This window comes from Macrobrachium nipponense, chromosome 32 (assembly GCF_015104395.2).
Source record: "Macrobrachium nipponense isolate FS-2020 chromosome 32, ASM1510439v2, whole genome shotgun sequence".
Classification (NCBI taxonomy): Eukaryota; Metazoa; Arthropoda; class Malacostraca; order Decapoda; family Palaemonidae; genus Macrobrachium; species Macrobrachium nipponense.
In genome coordinates this window covers 28,163,743-28,181,456 of record NC_061094.1, presented here as the reverse complement: position 1 = coordinate 28,181,456, position 17,714 = coordinate 28,163,743, and the positions used below count along the sequence as shown (strand labels likewise).

The following is a 17,714-nucleotide window of genomic DNA, read 5'->3' as shown; positions in this document are numbered from 1 at the left end:
AGAGGTATTGAGGAGTGTTTGTGAGGCGTCTCAAAATGTCATTGTAAATGTAACCCAAATACAGAAATTCGTGCTAGAATTCCAGCCGATGATTTCCGAAAATTTATGGTTCTGCAATATGCTTAAGCTTAAGTCACCACAGAACTTCACCCTAAAAAACATAAGTTCGTGCTTTGTTTCTTGTTGTTTACTACTAAACCAAAAGGTATTTGGAATAAAGAATGGGCCCTTGAAACTTGTGGCTTGACCTTAGACCAAAAATGTTTTTGGGTGATTGGAATTAAAATTTCTTTATAAAGCTCCTTGAGGACGAGACAGCAACTGCATTATTGAAAAACAGGTTTTGATGTATGAAAAACATATTTTTAGTAGTTGCTGTTAAATCTTCAAAACCATCCTACTTCTCTGATGAAAAGACATGGAATTTGGGTAAAGAGATCATCCTGCAATTACCAACATAAAGGAATGTCTCCTTGGTCAGTTTTTGGTCGTATGTAAACAACATGATGATGCAAATGCGCATAGCCACTTCGTCTTCTTCTTTCGGGTTTTGACATAGGTAAACTGGGTTCAGCATTCGCTGAGGATAAGAGAAAGTGTCCTCTTATCATGAGTCCATTTTTACTTTATCAGGTGTTAAAATGTTTATCATTACAACACAATTCTTGCCACAAGACCAACTAAAAGAGAATTCTTTGACATTAGTCTGGTCACCATGGAGCTTTGGATAGACCATGGAAGGGTAATCCTTGAAGATTGAACAGCGACTACCAAAAATAGGTTTTTCCTACGTCCAAACCAGGTTTTTATTATGAATTTACATGTAACTTTTTATTTTCAGGTTTCACAAGAATTGTATGACAAGTCTTGGATAGAGGTAGAAATGCTTAAATATTATTCTGACATAAGCATTGTTTCAGAGCTTAGTAATAGTACAATGACCCTCTTGCTAAGTTCAAAAGCTGATGATGAACTGCAAAATGAGGTAAGTATTCTTATATAGTACTTATGTAAATAAGTTTATTAGGCTGTGTAGTGAGCCAAAGTCTCAGTCACCAAACACTCTCTCTCTCTCTCTCTCTCTCTCTCTCTCTCTCTCTCTCTCTCTCTCTCTCTCTCTCTCTCTCTCTCTCTCTCTCTCTCTCTCTCTCAAATTTGATTTGTAGTATAGGTTTTATATATCAGATGTTGACCTTAATTTACCTTAGAGTGAGTTACTAAATATAGATGCATTTCTTTTAGAATTTAAATAGATATACTTGTACTTAATTATTTGGAAGAATTTACCTACTGTTAAAATTAGCTTATGTCTTTGTGCCGTTAGGTGTAATAAGGCATTCAAACTAAATAAAAGATAATGCTTGACTCACCTGGATGGACTGCCTAGAATCACCTGTTTCCAACCAGGTGGAATTGGAATGTTATGTTCTCGTTAGAATTCTTCCTCCCATATCCTTGTGCATATGGTATGAATCGTCAGTAACAACTCTTACTATTTCTTTCTGTTTTTTCCTTTATAGCATTGCCCTTTTTTTTTCTTTTGCATTAAGTCATCTACAGCCAGCAGAAATAAAAGTAGTACATACAGTGGACCCCCCGTATTCACGTTCTCCGGATTCGCGGACTCACACATTCGCGGATTTCTCTCGGGAACGTTTCCTTGCATTATTCGCGGAAAATTCGTGTATTCGCGGTATTTTTCTATGAGAAATATCCACAAATTCCTGGTTTTTGTTATCAATTCCATCATAAAATGCACTTTTTGTGATAAAACTAATAAAAAAACCAAGTATGAAAATTTTTAGTGGTTTTTCTTAAGTTTTAACTAACAAAATAGGCTGTTTTTAGCATTGTTTTTATAGGGGTTCCAAACATTCACGGATTCTAACTATTCGCGGGGGGGTCTGGTACGCATCCCCCGCGAATACGGGGGGACCACTGTATTAGGTTCTGTACAAACAAGCTTTGTGTACATGAATGTGTATTCAGTTGGGCATGTTGGTCACAAGGGTGTTACCAGTAAAGGTAGTGAGTGAATTTTACGTTTTTTTCTTCTCAGTGTGAAAATGTAAGGAGTAGCCTGATGAAGCTGCACATGGTCATTAGTATACATAAACAATCAGTTAGGGTTTGGTCATACTGTCCTGTAATGCTCCCTATGTAGTTCAGAAGTAACAGATTGGTAAACTTAAAGATATGAGCTTAGTATTTTCATTAGTTGGGCCCCTTGATTAAGTGCATTATGAGTAAAGATTGCAGTTTCCCCCTCCCCATAGTGATCAGCCTTTTTGGTTTTCCACTGAGAGAGATGATGTCAGAACCTTGGTCTGTCACTGCTGGGGAACCAAGGCATGTATCAGGACAGGTTTTGCTCTTCACCACCTCTCTCAGCCATGTGCCATCTTTTAATTGACTATTTGATAGATTTATTCAGTAGAGCTTAGTGCTCACATCAACCAACTCGTGCATTATCATCATTTGTCGATAGTGACTGGTGTTTGTAGTTACGTAGGTTCTGTAGGCTTAGTATTCCAGTTTCTTTAGGACTGGCTGAACTGCTAATCAGTGCTTCAGTTTTTCAATCATATATCGGCCCTATATCATCAGTTATTCCTGTTTTTGAAGTTAACTGATACTTTGCTGCTGCTTCTTGTGTTGAGCTGACAGTTCCTGCTATCTTCTGAGCAGGGTTGTCACAAGAGTCTAAACTTTTTGGGATTTGTTGTTGAATCACGAAGCAGATAGTTTGTCATCTGTAGTAATGTCATGCAAGAACCTTTTATTGTCTTGATTCTGCCATATCTCACCCAGCCTTTTGGTGCTTCCAAACAGCATGTCATGATGTCATTACTGGTAGTCCCAGTTACATCACCATCTTAGGCACCTATTGCTTAACCATCTTGGTTACCATTTTCTGCTTCAACCTCAGCTCCTGTTAATATCTGTTGGAAGTTGAAGCTATATGGTTCTGTTCACGTGACGTTTCAACCTCCGTGCAGGTCATCTTCTAGACGAGTTGGTAAAAGGACTGTAGTAAGAGAGTCTGCATGACGGTATTTACAGTGGCTCAGACCTAAAGTTGAATTCTCATTGGCCGGGCCGGTCTTGGGTGAAGTCGGGGATCTCGCATTAATGGTCACGGAGATTCTGTCATACGAGTGGCAAAGTAGTGTGCCTGGGGATGGACGTCAGGAGTTCTGTCTGTAGCAGGAGTCCTATCATCCTTTAGGGACTCCTGATTATCTGGCATTGTCAGAGGGGTCGTTCACTGCTCTCCGGGCGGTTGTGGGAAGGAGAAATGTTTCCTAAGTGATGTTTAGATTAGGTTATCTCAATATTAGGGATAATATTATTTATTTCTATTCGTTTGTTATGGGCAGTCCTGGCTTGGTTAAATATGGCCCCTTGGGCATGGCAGGAGATCCACTTGGAGAAATGCATGTAGGTCATACTGAGGTATTTGCCAAGTCATCCTCTGACTGGGCATGTGTATCGGTTGACCAAACTCGTCTTCTTCAAGGGATCCTGCAGGGTGGCTGAAGGATTGTTTCTCATCGCCAGGTTGCTCTTCTTCTTTGTTTTATAATTTATTACAAGTTAATCTTTTTGTCTGGGTCGGGGAGGTGACATTTTCTTCAAAAACATCATTGAGGAAAACATCAGCCCCACCGACCTTGACCAAAAGATTGGGCTCGTAATATAAAACGAAGAGGACAGGTAGCCTAGTGATGAGAAACAACCCTTTGGCCTCCTGCAGGGTCCCTTGAAGAAGACGAGTGTGGTCTACCGATACACATGCACAGTCCTGGATGCCTCAGCAAATACATTAGTATGACCTCCATGCACTTTTCCAAGCCAAAATTCTACCTGGCGCCATGGCTCAAGGAGCCATATTTAACCATGTGAGGACTGCCCATAAACAAACAAATAATAAGAAATATTATCTTCCCTAATAACGAGATAATAGACCAGACAACAGAGCCCGACATCTGCACCCTCTGGAAGTCCTCCGTATAGGAAAGGGGAAACCTAATTTAAACATCACTCGGGAAACATTCCTCCTTCCCACCGCTGCCCGGAGAGCAGTGAATGACCTCCCGAGAAATTCAATCTTGCTTGAGCTGGTAAAGGGGAATAATGTCCCAACTTTCCATCCAAGGATGACTTGTAAATATTTGTTATGATATTGTGTGATCTGTAATTATAATTGTACAAAATAAAAAAAAAATAAAAAACTTTAGAAAATCACTCATAACTTGGTGAAGTTAGCATATTTTTATGACTGTCATTTGGGAAAGAGGCCCGCACAGTGTTGGAAATATTCACTTTCAATTCCCCTGGAAGGCAAAGAAAATTTATTGAGATTTTTTCTTACACCGTGTGGCTATGCATATCTTCCTCTTTCCATAGGTGTATTTTTTTAATTGGCCATCCTTAAATTTAGCGCAGTCTAGGGGTGTGCTTAGTAATATATACTATTTAACCTGACTGTGAGGGTTAAGCATGGTCAATTTGAACAAGAAGACACATCAATGTAAAGAGAAAGATATGCAAATGCACATGTTATAAGAATTACAATTCTAGAAAAGTTTCTGTACCTTCCATGGGAAGTTGAAAGTGAATATTTCCAATCCTGTATGGGGCCTCTTTTCTAAGACACTTGTAAAAATAATATGCTAATTTATCAAGCACTACTTGTTATTTCTCATGTTTTTTAAAATTTTATGATTTGGTAAAATTACAGATACAGCTCACATGATATCAACATATAAGAATTAAAATTGGTAACAATATCCGAGTACATGCAGTCCCCGGTTATGGTGGCCTCGGTTATTGGCAATCTGGTTTTATGGCGCTTGTCTAGAGCCGACTTCCGGTTATTATTGGCACCGAAATGCGATGATTTCCAGTTATCTGCACCGAAATGCGATGATTTCCAGTTATCGCCACTGATAGAGTATTGGCACCAGTACACACCTAACATAGGCACCATTAACCTGTTATTGGCCTATCAGCGATTTTCACATATCCAGCCATTGGAACAGAACCCCTGCCAAAAAGCAGGGATTGGTTGTACTGTGAAACCTCGTTTTAACGGACTAATGGGGGGAAAAGTGGTCCGTTAAAGTCGATTGTCCTTTGCATTGAAGTGTCGTAGGCCAGGCTAAGCCTAACCTATGACGAGCATATTGGGTAGGTACAAAAATTGTTGCTAATGACAAAACAGTGAAAAATGAGCCTAATTATTACAGTAAATTGCATTACTTGAATAAATTGTGAATTCATCTGTAAATTTATGCTCACCTTTAAAGAAAACTTAATTAAATGTATCATAAATAAATGTGTGTTACCCCAACAGGGCGGTGCTATTATTTATTTACTGCATCCATTCAATGCAAATGGCTGACAAGCTAGCAAACTTATGACATGTTGTAACTTCATAATGAATTTTTTTTAAGTTTGTTATAACAGACTAATAATTCAGCTTGTTTTCAGTAGTACTGTGGTTTATTTTAAACTTAACAAACTTATAAAAAATTGCTTATGATACATTGGCAGTTGGTCTGGTTTTTTCCACAAAATACCCTTGTATAATAGGGGTGCAGTTTATGTGAGGGTGTTCCTTATACAACAGCAAATATGGTAAATTTTATTGACAAAATTATTGTAAATAAATGTACGTAAATATTTGTTTTAACCAAATTATTATAAATAAATATAAATTCTGTACAATATAGATATGTACATACTTTACATTTAATAAAGTTTTCCCTAATTTTCCTTTAACATATTGCTATGAGGATATGTAGGTCTAATAATGCTGTGATTGTATACAGTGAAACCCCCGTATTCTCTGATTTCGGATTTGCGGACTCGCATATTCATGGATATCTCTCTGGAACATATGTATACCCGTATTATTCACAGAAAATATGCCTATTTGCAGTATTTTTCTATGAGAAATATCCACAAATTCTTGTTTTTTTTCTATCAATTTCATCATAAAATGCACTATTTGTGATAAAAAATATTAAAAAAACTAGGCATAAACATTTTTAGTTGGTTTTTCTTGAGTTTCAACTAGCAAGATACATGCAGTCCTCGGTTATCAGAGGGGGTTCCGTTCCCAGGGCTGCCGGTGAGCGAAAACCGCCATTAACCGAAACTCGGTGATTTATGGTGCCATAATGGCACTTGTGGCACCTCTGTTAGGCAATGTTATGGCATCATAACTCTGTTATTGGTACCTTATGGCACCGATAACTGGAACTAGGTCCATTGTGGCACCATAAATCGCCGCTTTTATGGCACTAGAGAAACCCCATAAAATCATATCACCGATAACCTAGTCCGCCGATAACCAAGAACTGCCTGTAGTTAGTTTTAAAGAGTTTTTATAGGGGTCTCAACTATTTGCAGGGGGTCTGACACCTCACCAATCCCCCGCGAATATGGGGGGAACACTGTAGTGGGGCTCTCACAGTATTTATTACTGGAAGCCACTAAACTCTTCCAAAGCAGTTCTGGTACTAGAGAGGGATGATAATGGCTGCATGCTGGTGGAAGATTGTTGTGGTGGTGGAGAGTTGGGATCACTTTCATAATCCACGGGTTTGGGCTTGAAGAATGAATCCAAAGTTAATTGTTTCCTACCATTTTACTTTTCACGAATTATTAATTTCCTTGATGTTCTAAGGTGTTCAAAATAACTCTGAATTTCCTGATTCTCGCTCATGTCAAATTTTACGAGTGTCAATTGAATTTCAGACTTGAGACGCTTTAGGATGAACCACCACCTCTTCTTCTGAGTCACTGATGCTGCTGTCAGAAGAGCCGTCTCGAATATTCAACAATTTCCCCAAGTTAAAGAAGTTGATACTTGGGGTCAGCGTCATCTTTGAACCTTTTTTCACATCTTCATCTTGCTTTTGTTTCTCCAGTACAAAGAAATACTTGATAAAAATCATCAGGCTCAAACCCTTGATAAAAATCATCAGGCTCAAAACCCTTAAAGTCAAGTTCAGGATCTTCATCAAACATCACCTTTTTCCAACAATGGAAAGAGTTGTTAACTTACTTGTTTTCAAGCAGATGGAAAGTTGGAGATTCCTGACTTGAGGTTGTAACACTTGATGTTGTCTAAGATCCACTGTCCTCTTGTGATTTGTATCAGGTCTGCCTCTTCCTCTAGGATGACCAAGACTTCATAAAGATATTTTCGGTGACACAAATGTTTCACACCATTATCATCCTTTGAACCATCGGTTGTATCAATGTTGTAGTATTAGGGCAGAGGAAAACAACTTGGATATGACCATCAGAACTTAACGCATCAATCTGCTTGCGGGTCTGCTGGAGCATTGTTAAGAAGGAATATGGCCTCTATATCTGCATATCTGCTGGAGCAATATGCACAAGCAGTCCCTAGTTATTTGCAGCATTGGTTTACCAGCGATTTTTTCGGCGCCATAATGTGCCAATTCCCACTTAACAAGCAGTGCCAATAACTGGTGATCGGAACTGTTATCAGCGATGTTCAGCTATTGTTTCATGAACCGTTTAGGACAGAACCCCCACCGATAACCACGGACTGCTTGTAATGTGTGCTCCTGAAAATAGTGTGCCTCTAGAATAAAATAGTTAAAAAACCGATTATTGCAAAATTTCCTATTGAACCACACATTTTTTTTTATAATAAATCATGGATAACATATGCTATTATAAAGCCTGGGTCACACATTGGTGATTTCAGACCGTGACTGTTGTGAAGGCTGGGTTTGGCGATCAATCTCCTATAGTCGCGGGACTTAGGCTCCCAAAAAAAAGAAAGTCCGCTGATATCGACTTTAGGACGATTTCCTCAATGAACCATTGGAACATTATTGCGCAGGTTAAGATGAGATTATGAATTTATGTAGTCGTACTCACAAGTCACCGATGATCTAAACCAAACCCACATTTGACAGTTTTTACAAGATGGCGAGTTCCATGAAGGCATGACGATTTTTTACTATTTATTTGCAATTTAGTTACATAATATTCCAACTTATGTAATGGGGTTCAACCGAGTTGTGAACATGGATGCCACCATATATATACATACGTATAAAGTCTAATAACTATATATACTGAAAATTTCTAATGCAATACGTATATATTTTACTCAAAATAGAAAATGCCTTTTCATTTCTTATACTCCAGAACATGCTAATAAATTGAATTTAATTGCAATGAATTCACAAAAGAAAATTATGTTGAAAAACTGTAAATTTTGTGAATAAAAGTTAAACTTAACCTCCATTTATATTACCGAATATATATTCGTTTGAGTTGTATTTATTGTCATTTTTAGTTATATCTGAAGTTCTTAAATTATATCAAGAAGACAGAAAATCTAATGTCCAAAATATATTTTACTCAAAATTGAAAATATAGGCATCTGTATGAAATCATTGAAGCCCTTGAATTATATTTATAGGCTACTGATGCACTTGACACATTCTGACCTGCGGACAGTGTGGGTTTGTCAAGTACATGGCATGTTATACTGAATGCCGTGACTTGCATAGTCGCCATCAAATGTGCAAAGTCGTCAAACTTGGGGACTTAGTTACGATTTATGCCGATTTATGGCAAATTGGTTGTAATGAGAGTGTAGTAGAGTTGTATTGGGCAAAATTTCGGCTGTTACGTCTTGTGCGGTTTGAAATCGCCAATGTGTGACGGTTTGAAATCGCCAGTGTGTGACCCAGGCTTAAATCATGAGTAATGTATGTATACAGGCCTTGAGAAACCATGGCTTAGCAGCCTTACCTACTATGACCAGCTTGAGTTGGTGTGTACCAAAAGCATTTGCCCCAAGTAAAGCTGAGAATTTGTCTTCGCTAATTTTCTTCCAAGGAGCCATATCTTCACTCATGAATGCTTGGTTATTATAGTTGTGACTAAGTGCCATAATAAAGTAGTTTCATCAGCACTGTAAATCTGACTTAGGTGTAAGTCTTCCTCCCTAACAAGTTTCTGAAATTTAACATGGAATGGTTCCTTGGCATCTTTATCACAGCTACCAGACTCGCTTTGTTCCACATTGTTGTGAATACCGTATCAATTACAGCATTGCTACAGCCAACCTATACCACCATTGAAAATGATACCCAAATTTTCTGCTAATTTAGTACATAGCTGCATCAAGAACCTCCACCCCATGCAAAATGACATTCATTGATCTCTCTTGCACATACCACTTGTAGACCGCTTCCTCCAGGTCCTTACTTTGACATACTCACGCCTATGCACAGCACTTTTATATTTTGTAGGGTCAACATCAAACTTTGTTGTAAAAGCTTGGAGTTTTTCCTTACTTCTACGTATGTCACTTATGGTTTGCTTTTTTACACCATAATCTTCACACACTTTGGCCAAGATAACTCCAGTCTCCAGCTTCTTAATAGTAAGTTCTAATTTTGCACCAATGGTGAGGTTATTTCATTTCCTTTTCTTACCTCCCTTAGTGAAGTATTAGATTGCCTTAAGAGTTGCCATAAGTCATTTATGTCCCATTAAAGTGATAGGAACATTTTCACACAAAGTTTGTTTAAATATTATGGTGCAAAATAAAAGTACAGATTATGTGCAAAATAACAATACAGCCAGTCCCCGGTTATTGGCAGTCTCAGCTAATGGCAATCTGGTATTATGGGGCTTGTCTAGCACCATAAAATTGGCAATTTATGATGCCATAACAGGCCGAGTTTTGGTTATCCGCGCCATAAGGTGACGATTACGTATAGAGTTATGGTGCCATAACATACCTAATAGAGGCGCCATTAACCAGTGATCAGTGTCATTAACCAAAACTCGCGCCATAAATTGCCAAGTTTAGGTTAATGGCAGTTTTTGCTTTTCAGCACCCTGCTAATAACCAGGGACTGCCTGTACTATAGGGGATCAAAAGACCATATCCATCCAGTAAGGGTTAATCAAATCATTACACATAATATTGAATCCTGATCTCTTGCCATTGTTTGAAAGTAAAATCTCACAATTTCCATGCTGTAATCATGTTTTTTAGTGTCCTGAAGAACCTTTCGGTAGAGAAGGTTGCCAATGCAGCTTAATGAATGTAGAACTCAGTTTTGCCTTGCTTTGTTTGAGACATCAACTTGTTTATGGGAATTGTAAACCCCCTAGTCTTATAATTCAGGTGGGGGCAGTTTATCCTAAACCAAGTGCAAGAGATTCTTTGTTTCTCTCCTGTCTGTAGGTTATTAACCCTTAAACGCCGAAGCGGTAAAAAAAAGAATGTCTCCCGTGTGCCAGAGACGTTTCAGAGTGAGCGCGGAAGCGGAAAAAATATTTTTTTCAAAAAATCATAGCGCGCTTAGTTTTGAAGATTAAGAGTTCATTTTTGGCTCCTTTTTTTGTCATTGCCTGAAGTTTAGTATGCAACCATCAGAAATGGAAAAAAAATTATCATTATCATATATAAATAATGCGATATATGATAGTGCAAAAACGAAATTTCATATATAATTGTATTCAAATCGCTCGGTGCCCGAAACGGTTAAAGGTAAAAAGTTACTTTTTTTTTCGTTGTAATGTACACTAAATTGCGATCATTTTGGTATATAAAAAATTGTAAAACAATAAAAGCAACACAGAGAAAATATTATCACAAAATAATGCATGAATTTGTAACGCGCGGACGTAAACACATATTTTTTTCAAAAATTCACCATAAATCTAAATATTGTCCTAGAGACTTCCAATTCCTTTCAAAATGAAGACAAATGATTGAATATTACTATACTGTAAGAGTATTAGCTTACAATTGCAGTTTTTGACCATATCTGACGAGTTAAAGTTGACCGAATGTCAAATTTTTTGTATATATATTTTTTTATATGCAATTATTTTGGAAATAAGAAAAGCTACAACTTTCAAATATTTTTCGTTTTATTCTACATAAAATTGCGCACATTTTCATATATAAAACTCTATGAAATGCCTAATATGAAATGGAGCAAATATTCCGAGAATGGGACTTACAAATTTCGGTGATTTGTGGCGGAGAATCCGCGCGCGGAGGGAAGGAAAGTTTTGTTTAAAAATTCACCATAAATTTAAATATTGTGCTAGAGACTTCGAATTTGTTTCACGATGAAGATAAAGGACTGAATATTACTAGACAGTAAGAGTTTTATCTTACAATTGCGTTTTTGTTTTTTCGAGCCATTTCGGTAGAGTCCAAACATTTTGATTCCGAACGTGGTTTTTTCTCTATTTATCGTGATTTATATGCAAATATTTCAAAATGAGAAAAGCTACAACCCTTCAACTATTTTTTGTTGTATTATACATGAAATTGCGCACATTTTCATATATAAAACGTTATGTAACGGCTAATTTAAAATGGTGCAAACATTACCACAATCGCACGTATGATTTTTTCGGAAGAGTTACCGCGCGGACGTAAAGAAAATGTTATTTTTTCATAAATTCACCATAAATCGAAATATTGTGATAGAGACTTCCAATTTGTTGCAAAATGAAGGTAAATGCTTGAATATTACTAGAATATAAGCGTTTTAGCTTACAATTGCGTTTTTCGACCATTTCGGTAGTCAAAGTTGACCGAAGGTTGAAAATTTGTCACATCATTTTTTATATGAAAATATTTCAAAACTGATAAAAGCTACAACCATGGGTTGTTTTTAGTTGTATTGTGCATGAAATTGCGCACATTTTCATATATAAAACTTTATGTAACGGCTAATTTAAAATGGTGCAAACATTACCACAATCGCATGTATGATTATTTTCGGAAGAGTTACCGCGCGGACGTAAGGAAAAAGTTTTTTCATAAATGCACCATAAATCGAAATATTGTGCTAGAGACTTCCAATTAGTTGCAAAATTAAGTTAAATGATTGAATATTACTAAAATATAAGAGTTTTAGCTTACAATTGCGTTTTTCGACCATTTCGGTAGTCAAAGTTGACCGAAGGTTGAAATTTTGGCACTTATCGTTATTTATATGAAAATATCTCAAAACTGATAAAAGCTACAATCATGAGTATTTTTTTGTTGTATTCTACATAAAAATGCGCACATTTTCATATATAATACTCCATGTAACGGCTAATTTAAAATGGTAAAAAATTATGTCAAAGTGACGAAATAATTTCCGAGATGTGTCACAGATACTTTTTAGTGCGGCAAGAAAGAAATTCGCGCTTGCGCGCCTGCGTAACGATTTTAAACAAAACAACCACCTTGATCCGTGAACTCCCAGCATCCCCAAGGCGCGTGATTCAAGAGTTTTCGGCTGGTAGGCCTAAAAGTATTTTTCCGCGAATTTTGAAAAAAACTTGTATGTCGACGTAAAATACGTCCAGTCGGCACCCGAGAGACAAAAAATGTCGACGTAAAATACGTCCAGTCGGCGTTTAAGGGTTAAGAAATCCCAGTAGTATTTAGTTTGAGTAGCATGAAGGTAAACATTGGTGTATAGGGGTGTACCTTCATATCCGAAGGTTGTTAGTCGTCTTTAGTTTTGACCTGTTAGTTATGAGTATTTGAATCTGACACAGGAATCACTAGTGCTCGGTGAAATACTGTATATTTCCGCGTATAAGACGACCTTTAGATAAGACAAGGTTAAAAATCATGGCAAATTTTCAATAATTTATCTTATATCCGGTATAGGACGACTACGAAATTACAAAACCAAAATGTTTTTTGGAGGAAATTGATTATTTGCAAAAATTAAACAGTACAGCTACATTTGTAATAATGATGACTTAAATAAAGGTTGTTTTGCTTGTGGTATCCAGTTATAGTATACGTATTACTATTATTGTATTACAGAAAAACATTGTCATGTACATCATTTGTATTTGATATTTTTTATATTCTTAAAATTTCGGCCGATTTGAGTATTATGGATATCTTCATTGCCATTATTTGTTAGAAGAGATATAATTTGGAGATACCTTTTATTATTATTATAAATTAACGAAGTTCGGTTGAAAACATGCACATATTACTTTATTGTATAAGCAATTTCTCCAGTTCCGAACATCACTGAACTGCCTGGCCGTTATTCGTTTGATTCAGCCTTGGCTATAACCTGAAGCTTTAATTTGCTAGTATTCTTTCTTGAGAGGAAGCCACCATTGAGAATTGGCTGGGTTTAACGGAGCTCTTTAAAACACTCGATAGTTACAGTAAATGACGTTAGCAACCAGCTGTTTCTCAATTCGGTTGTTTATGTCATACATTTACAATAATCGCTTCATCCAGGATTCTAAAAACCAGAATTTTTTTACTTGAGGAGTATCAGAGAGAGAGAGAGAGAGAGAGATTAGGTTGTTATAGATATTCACTTGCAAAAGTAGAATGATAGTTGTATTGAAAATAATGATTATTTTAATAAAACTTGTTTTACTGTAATCATATTGCATGTATTATCGTAATAGGATATATGAACAGAGCGTTGATGCATCATTTGCATTCTAGTTTTGTGTACAGTTAAAATAATCATTTGATCACATTTTACCCATATCATCACTGTCTTTAGTTGCTGAATGAAAATTAATTCAGAGATACATTCCTTTTGTAAATTATCAAAGGTTGGTTTAACGAAGCAGATTCTTTATCATGTTTTTCTTACTGATGTTGCCTAAAATGGAAACCATTGTTTTGTTTTGTCACCATTCTCAAACAACTGCTAATAAAATACAGTAATGAACGATAGTTATTATACACAATTATCGTTCATAAGAGTGAATTGTTCTAAACAGTTACAAACAACTTTGTGTGCTGCCTCACGTGATGTTAACTGAATTTTTGTTTTAAAAGCATGGGGAACATGAAAATTGAAAGTGTCATAAAATAATTCTAAAAATGCTTTGGTTATTACCGAAGATGATGTGTTTGATATCGACGACAAAGCCAAAGTCAACTCGCCAGAACCAGACTGGAATCCCTATGATGGGGCAGATGTGATCAATCTTGTGATATGTATGAGAAACTTTTAATGAAAAATTGATATTGTTGTCCTAAATGTTGTTATTACCACTGAAGTTTCTAAAAGGTTACTGAAAGATAAAGGTTGCGGTTAGAGCAACCGTAACTTGATGTTTACATTTTCTCACCTTGGATTGTATAGACAAGTTTGTTTCATTAATTTAGAATTATTCCTCAAATAGGCCATACGCCAATGATATATAAGGTAAAAATGGTTTTATTACCTTTACTATCGGTTTATTTCATAATGTGAATCTTCAGGTTACGCTATACCACTGAGGCTGAGGCTAGCCTACTGATACACATCTTAGAATTCAAGGTTTGATTTTTAGAATTGTAGTATAAGACGACCCCAAATTTTTAGGGATGAATTTTAGGATTTAAAGCTCGTCTTATACGCGGAAATATGTGGCAGTCATTCTTCCCAATAATGATCCTTCGACATGTTTCACTACAAGGACCCTTCATTCTGCTGGTCTTCCATCTGAAGCAAGACTTACTGGGAATGATCACATAACAGGTTGCTTGGCTGAGTAGGTGTTTCTGTGGCTGCACTAACTCACCACTGAATGTGGCAGTGAGCTAACTCTCATAGTAGGTAAGATTCATCCTAAATAATGAAGATTTTTATGATGAGATTCTGTATTTGGATACATACGTACTTCAAGTGTGAACCCACCCACACTTCCCACATGTTAGTGGGTGGGCAGGAAGAATTCTGACTGACAAGAATGTAAATATTCCAACACTACCTGATGGGAAACAGTGGATTATAGACAGTCCATCGAGGTCTGCCAAGCATTCTTCATTTATTTATTTATTTTTTTAATGACAATCAATCCTAACGGCAAAGATGTAAACATCGTTCCAACGGTGCTAAGATGTAAGCTAACTTTAACAGTAGGTAAGTATCCAAATAATTAGTTTTATCATAAAAAAGTTTCATTCTGTTTCAAGTGAAAAGCATAAATAAATTTTCTCTATCAGATTACATTTTTGTATTTTCACTTTCATTGACCCATGTAATTTGCAGATGTCTTTGAATGTGATACAGATTTAAAATCAGTATATAGGGAGTATGTTACAATTTTAATTAAGACTTTTTTTTTTTTTCTTTCTTTAACTGCATTTCAGTTGTTTGATCTTGTATGTTACAATTTTAAGGTTTTTTTTTTTTACTACATTTCAGTTGTTTGAACTTCTGGGTTTTGAGCAGTTTGAGCTAATACAGTCATTTCTCCAACACCGGTCTGAGATTAAAAATCCACCACCAAATAAGGAACAAAAAATAAATGCTTTGCTGGGTAAGTTAATAATTAAATTTTTGTTGTGTTTCTGAATGTTAGACCCTAAGTACTTCTGTACCTAAGACTTTACTGAGACAGGCAACACAACATACATAATACCAGCAAGATTCACCTAGCTTTCTGACCCATCAGTAACTCGATTGCATTTCATTCAACTTTCCTTTCCGAGTGCATATGTTGGAAATAACCAATACACATTCATGTCTTTAATAGAAATAAATATCTAGCTCCTACTAGGATAAACCCAAGACTCTCAAATGAAGGGCAAGGCACTGCCAGCTGACCCTCTTAAAAGAATTTGGAGCTTAAAGACTTCTATACCTGAGATTTTATCTTGTCAGGCTACACACCTTGCACACAAGCAAGTTTGTTCCGACACGTAATACAAACCCTTGGTCCTTACATAAGGAATTACTATTCAGCGCCAGCTGGACCGGTCGTAAGATTTACTAACAAGGTAGTTTAACTGCTTGTCTGATGGTCGGGAGTCCCGCCCGACTGTAGGTAAACATAGCCGTCGGGTGAAGACGTGCTCACCTCTCTGCCCGCCTCTGTCGTGAGATTTTCAAAGCCTGGATTACTTTTCAACCTTTTTATATTAGAATACTTGTGTGAAAGTCATTGTAAGTACTCTGTTTATATTTATTTATTTATTATTTGTGGTATTGCATCGCTGAATAACATGCAGTCCCACAAAGTGGGGAAGCCCCCTAGCCCCCCATCCAACCAGAGAGCGTGCCCTGGAGTGGGAGGCCGCAAGTGTGGGGCGTTTAGGTCCAGCGATGCTGTGGACCCTCATCCCTTATGTACTAGGTACCGAGGGCGTGAATGCTCTCAGGCCATTAATTGTGATATTTGTGTCTCCTGGTCAGAGGAGCAGTGGGAGTTGTACGAGAAGAGGAGGAAGCCATGTAGATCCACTAAGGTGTCGTCAGAAAGCTCTCCCTTGACACCTTTGGTGACTGACACGTCGTCTTCCTTTCTCCCTCCTAGTTAACTCCCACGTATGGCGCTCTCCCCTTTGGGATGTGTTCCGCTCCACCTCTTCGCTTGATTTGTCGAGCGCAGAGGAAGGAGCACTACACCCCGACCTTGAGTTGTACTCGGGGTCTTCTGTCCATTCAGGGGATCCTTCCCCCCTTTCAGCAAACAGGAACTCTCTCTCTCTCTCCCCTGACCTGACCCCCATGACCTGCTCCTTCAGATGTGTCTGCCTCCGCGGGTGGAGACCTCCAGCCGGTGTGGTGATCTGTGAGCCTTCATCACCTGGCTGCAGCCCTTGTCACTCCCACAGGGTGGAGAGAGGACAACCACAACAGTGTCAACACCAGGTTATGCCGCACCACCGCACCTGGTGTATACCTAGCACATGACGACAGTCACCCCTTCGGCTGCGGTACAAGCCCTGCTGCCGTATGTGCCCCGGAGGGAGATGGTTCCTCCGCCGCCTGGGTTTACTGTCCTCGCCACGCCCACTGACTTCGAGTTCCTGAAGAGCTCTCCGCTGGACCGTCCTCCTGTAGCTGTTGCTGTATCTGCCTGCTGTCTGCGTTTCTGCCCGTGGAAGTGCTGCCACTCCCGCAGGTCCCTCCGGACAGGTGGAGATGGGCCGTGTTGCTACCGCAACTGCCCCAGCTCCATCCTGGATGGAGGACGTGTCTGCTGTCCTGAAGAAGCTGGCAAAGAAGAAGTCCAGGAAGAAGAGGAAGGTGTCGTCTTCTCCATTGTCTTCTTCGTCGTCGTCTTCTGCCTCCTGTTCCCCTTTGACTTCCAAGGCCCCCCGGCCGAGGAAGAAGAAGGTGGCCTCCCCCCACCCCCCACCTAAGAAGTCTCGCTCACAGACTTCCAATGGTCTGTCCCGCTCTGGCGGAACAGTTGGGTCTTCCGCTGGTCCTCCCGTTCCTCCAGGAACGGGGCCCATCTCTTCTTCCTCAGGGAAGAAGACAGGACCGGTACCTCTGCTCCTGGTTCCAGAAGTTCCGCCTCCGGACTGGGAACCATCTCGGCCGCTCGCTCGCAATCGCCACCGAGTGTACGATCACCGGTAGCCAGGAACCAGACGGCTGAGCATACTCACCGTTAGGATCCAGGCATGGAGTGGAAGGTTGGCTAGAGTCGCTCAGGTGACTCTCGCCAGACCGGCGATCGTTCTTGCAGCAATCCCCCGGTTCCCAGGGTTGACGTGACGGTCCCACCAAACCATTCAAGTGTCGAGGCTAGGAAGAGGTCCCCCCGGTCACCAGTTCCAGCTTTGACTGCGTCTGGTACCGTGGCGCATCGAGAGGACAGTGCTCGCTCTCACCGCATTAGCGGACACTACCAGTCACCCGACCGTCACTCCCACCGGGACCAGATGGGTCACACGACTGGTAGCA

The 17,714-nt window shown here is 38.7% G+C and overlaps 1 protein-coding gene across 1 annotated transcript in view; it reads left to right on the top strand.

Moving 5' to 3' along the window:
• Positions 1–17,714, top strand: part of LOC135207289 (activating signal cointegrator 1 complex subunit 3-like) — a 669,776-nt gene that overhangs the window by 92,029 nt on the left and 560,033 nt on the right. The window contains 2 exon segments of the mRNA XM_064238959.1: positions 842–985; positions 15,222–15,336. Of these exon segments, the coding sequence (XP_064095029.1) occupies positions 842–985; positions 15,222–15,336 (259 nt within the window).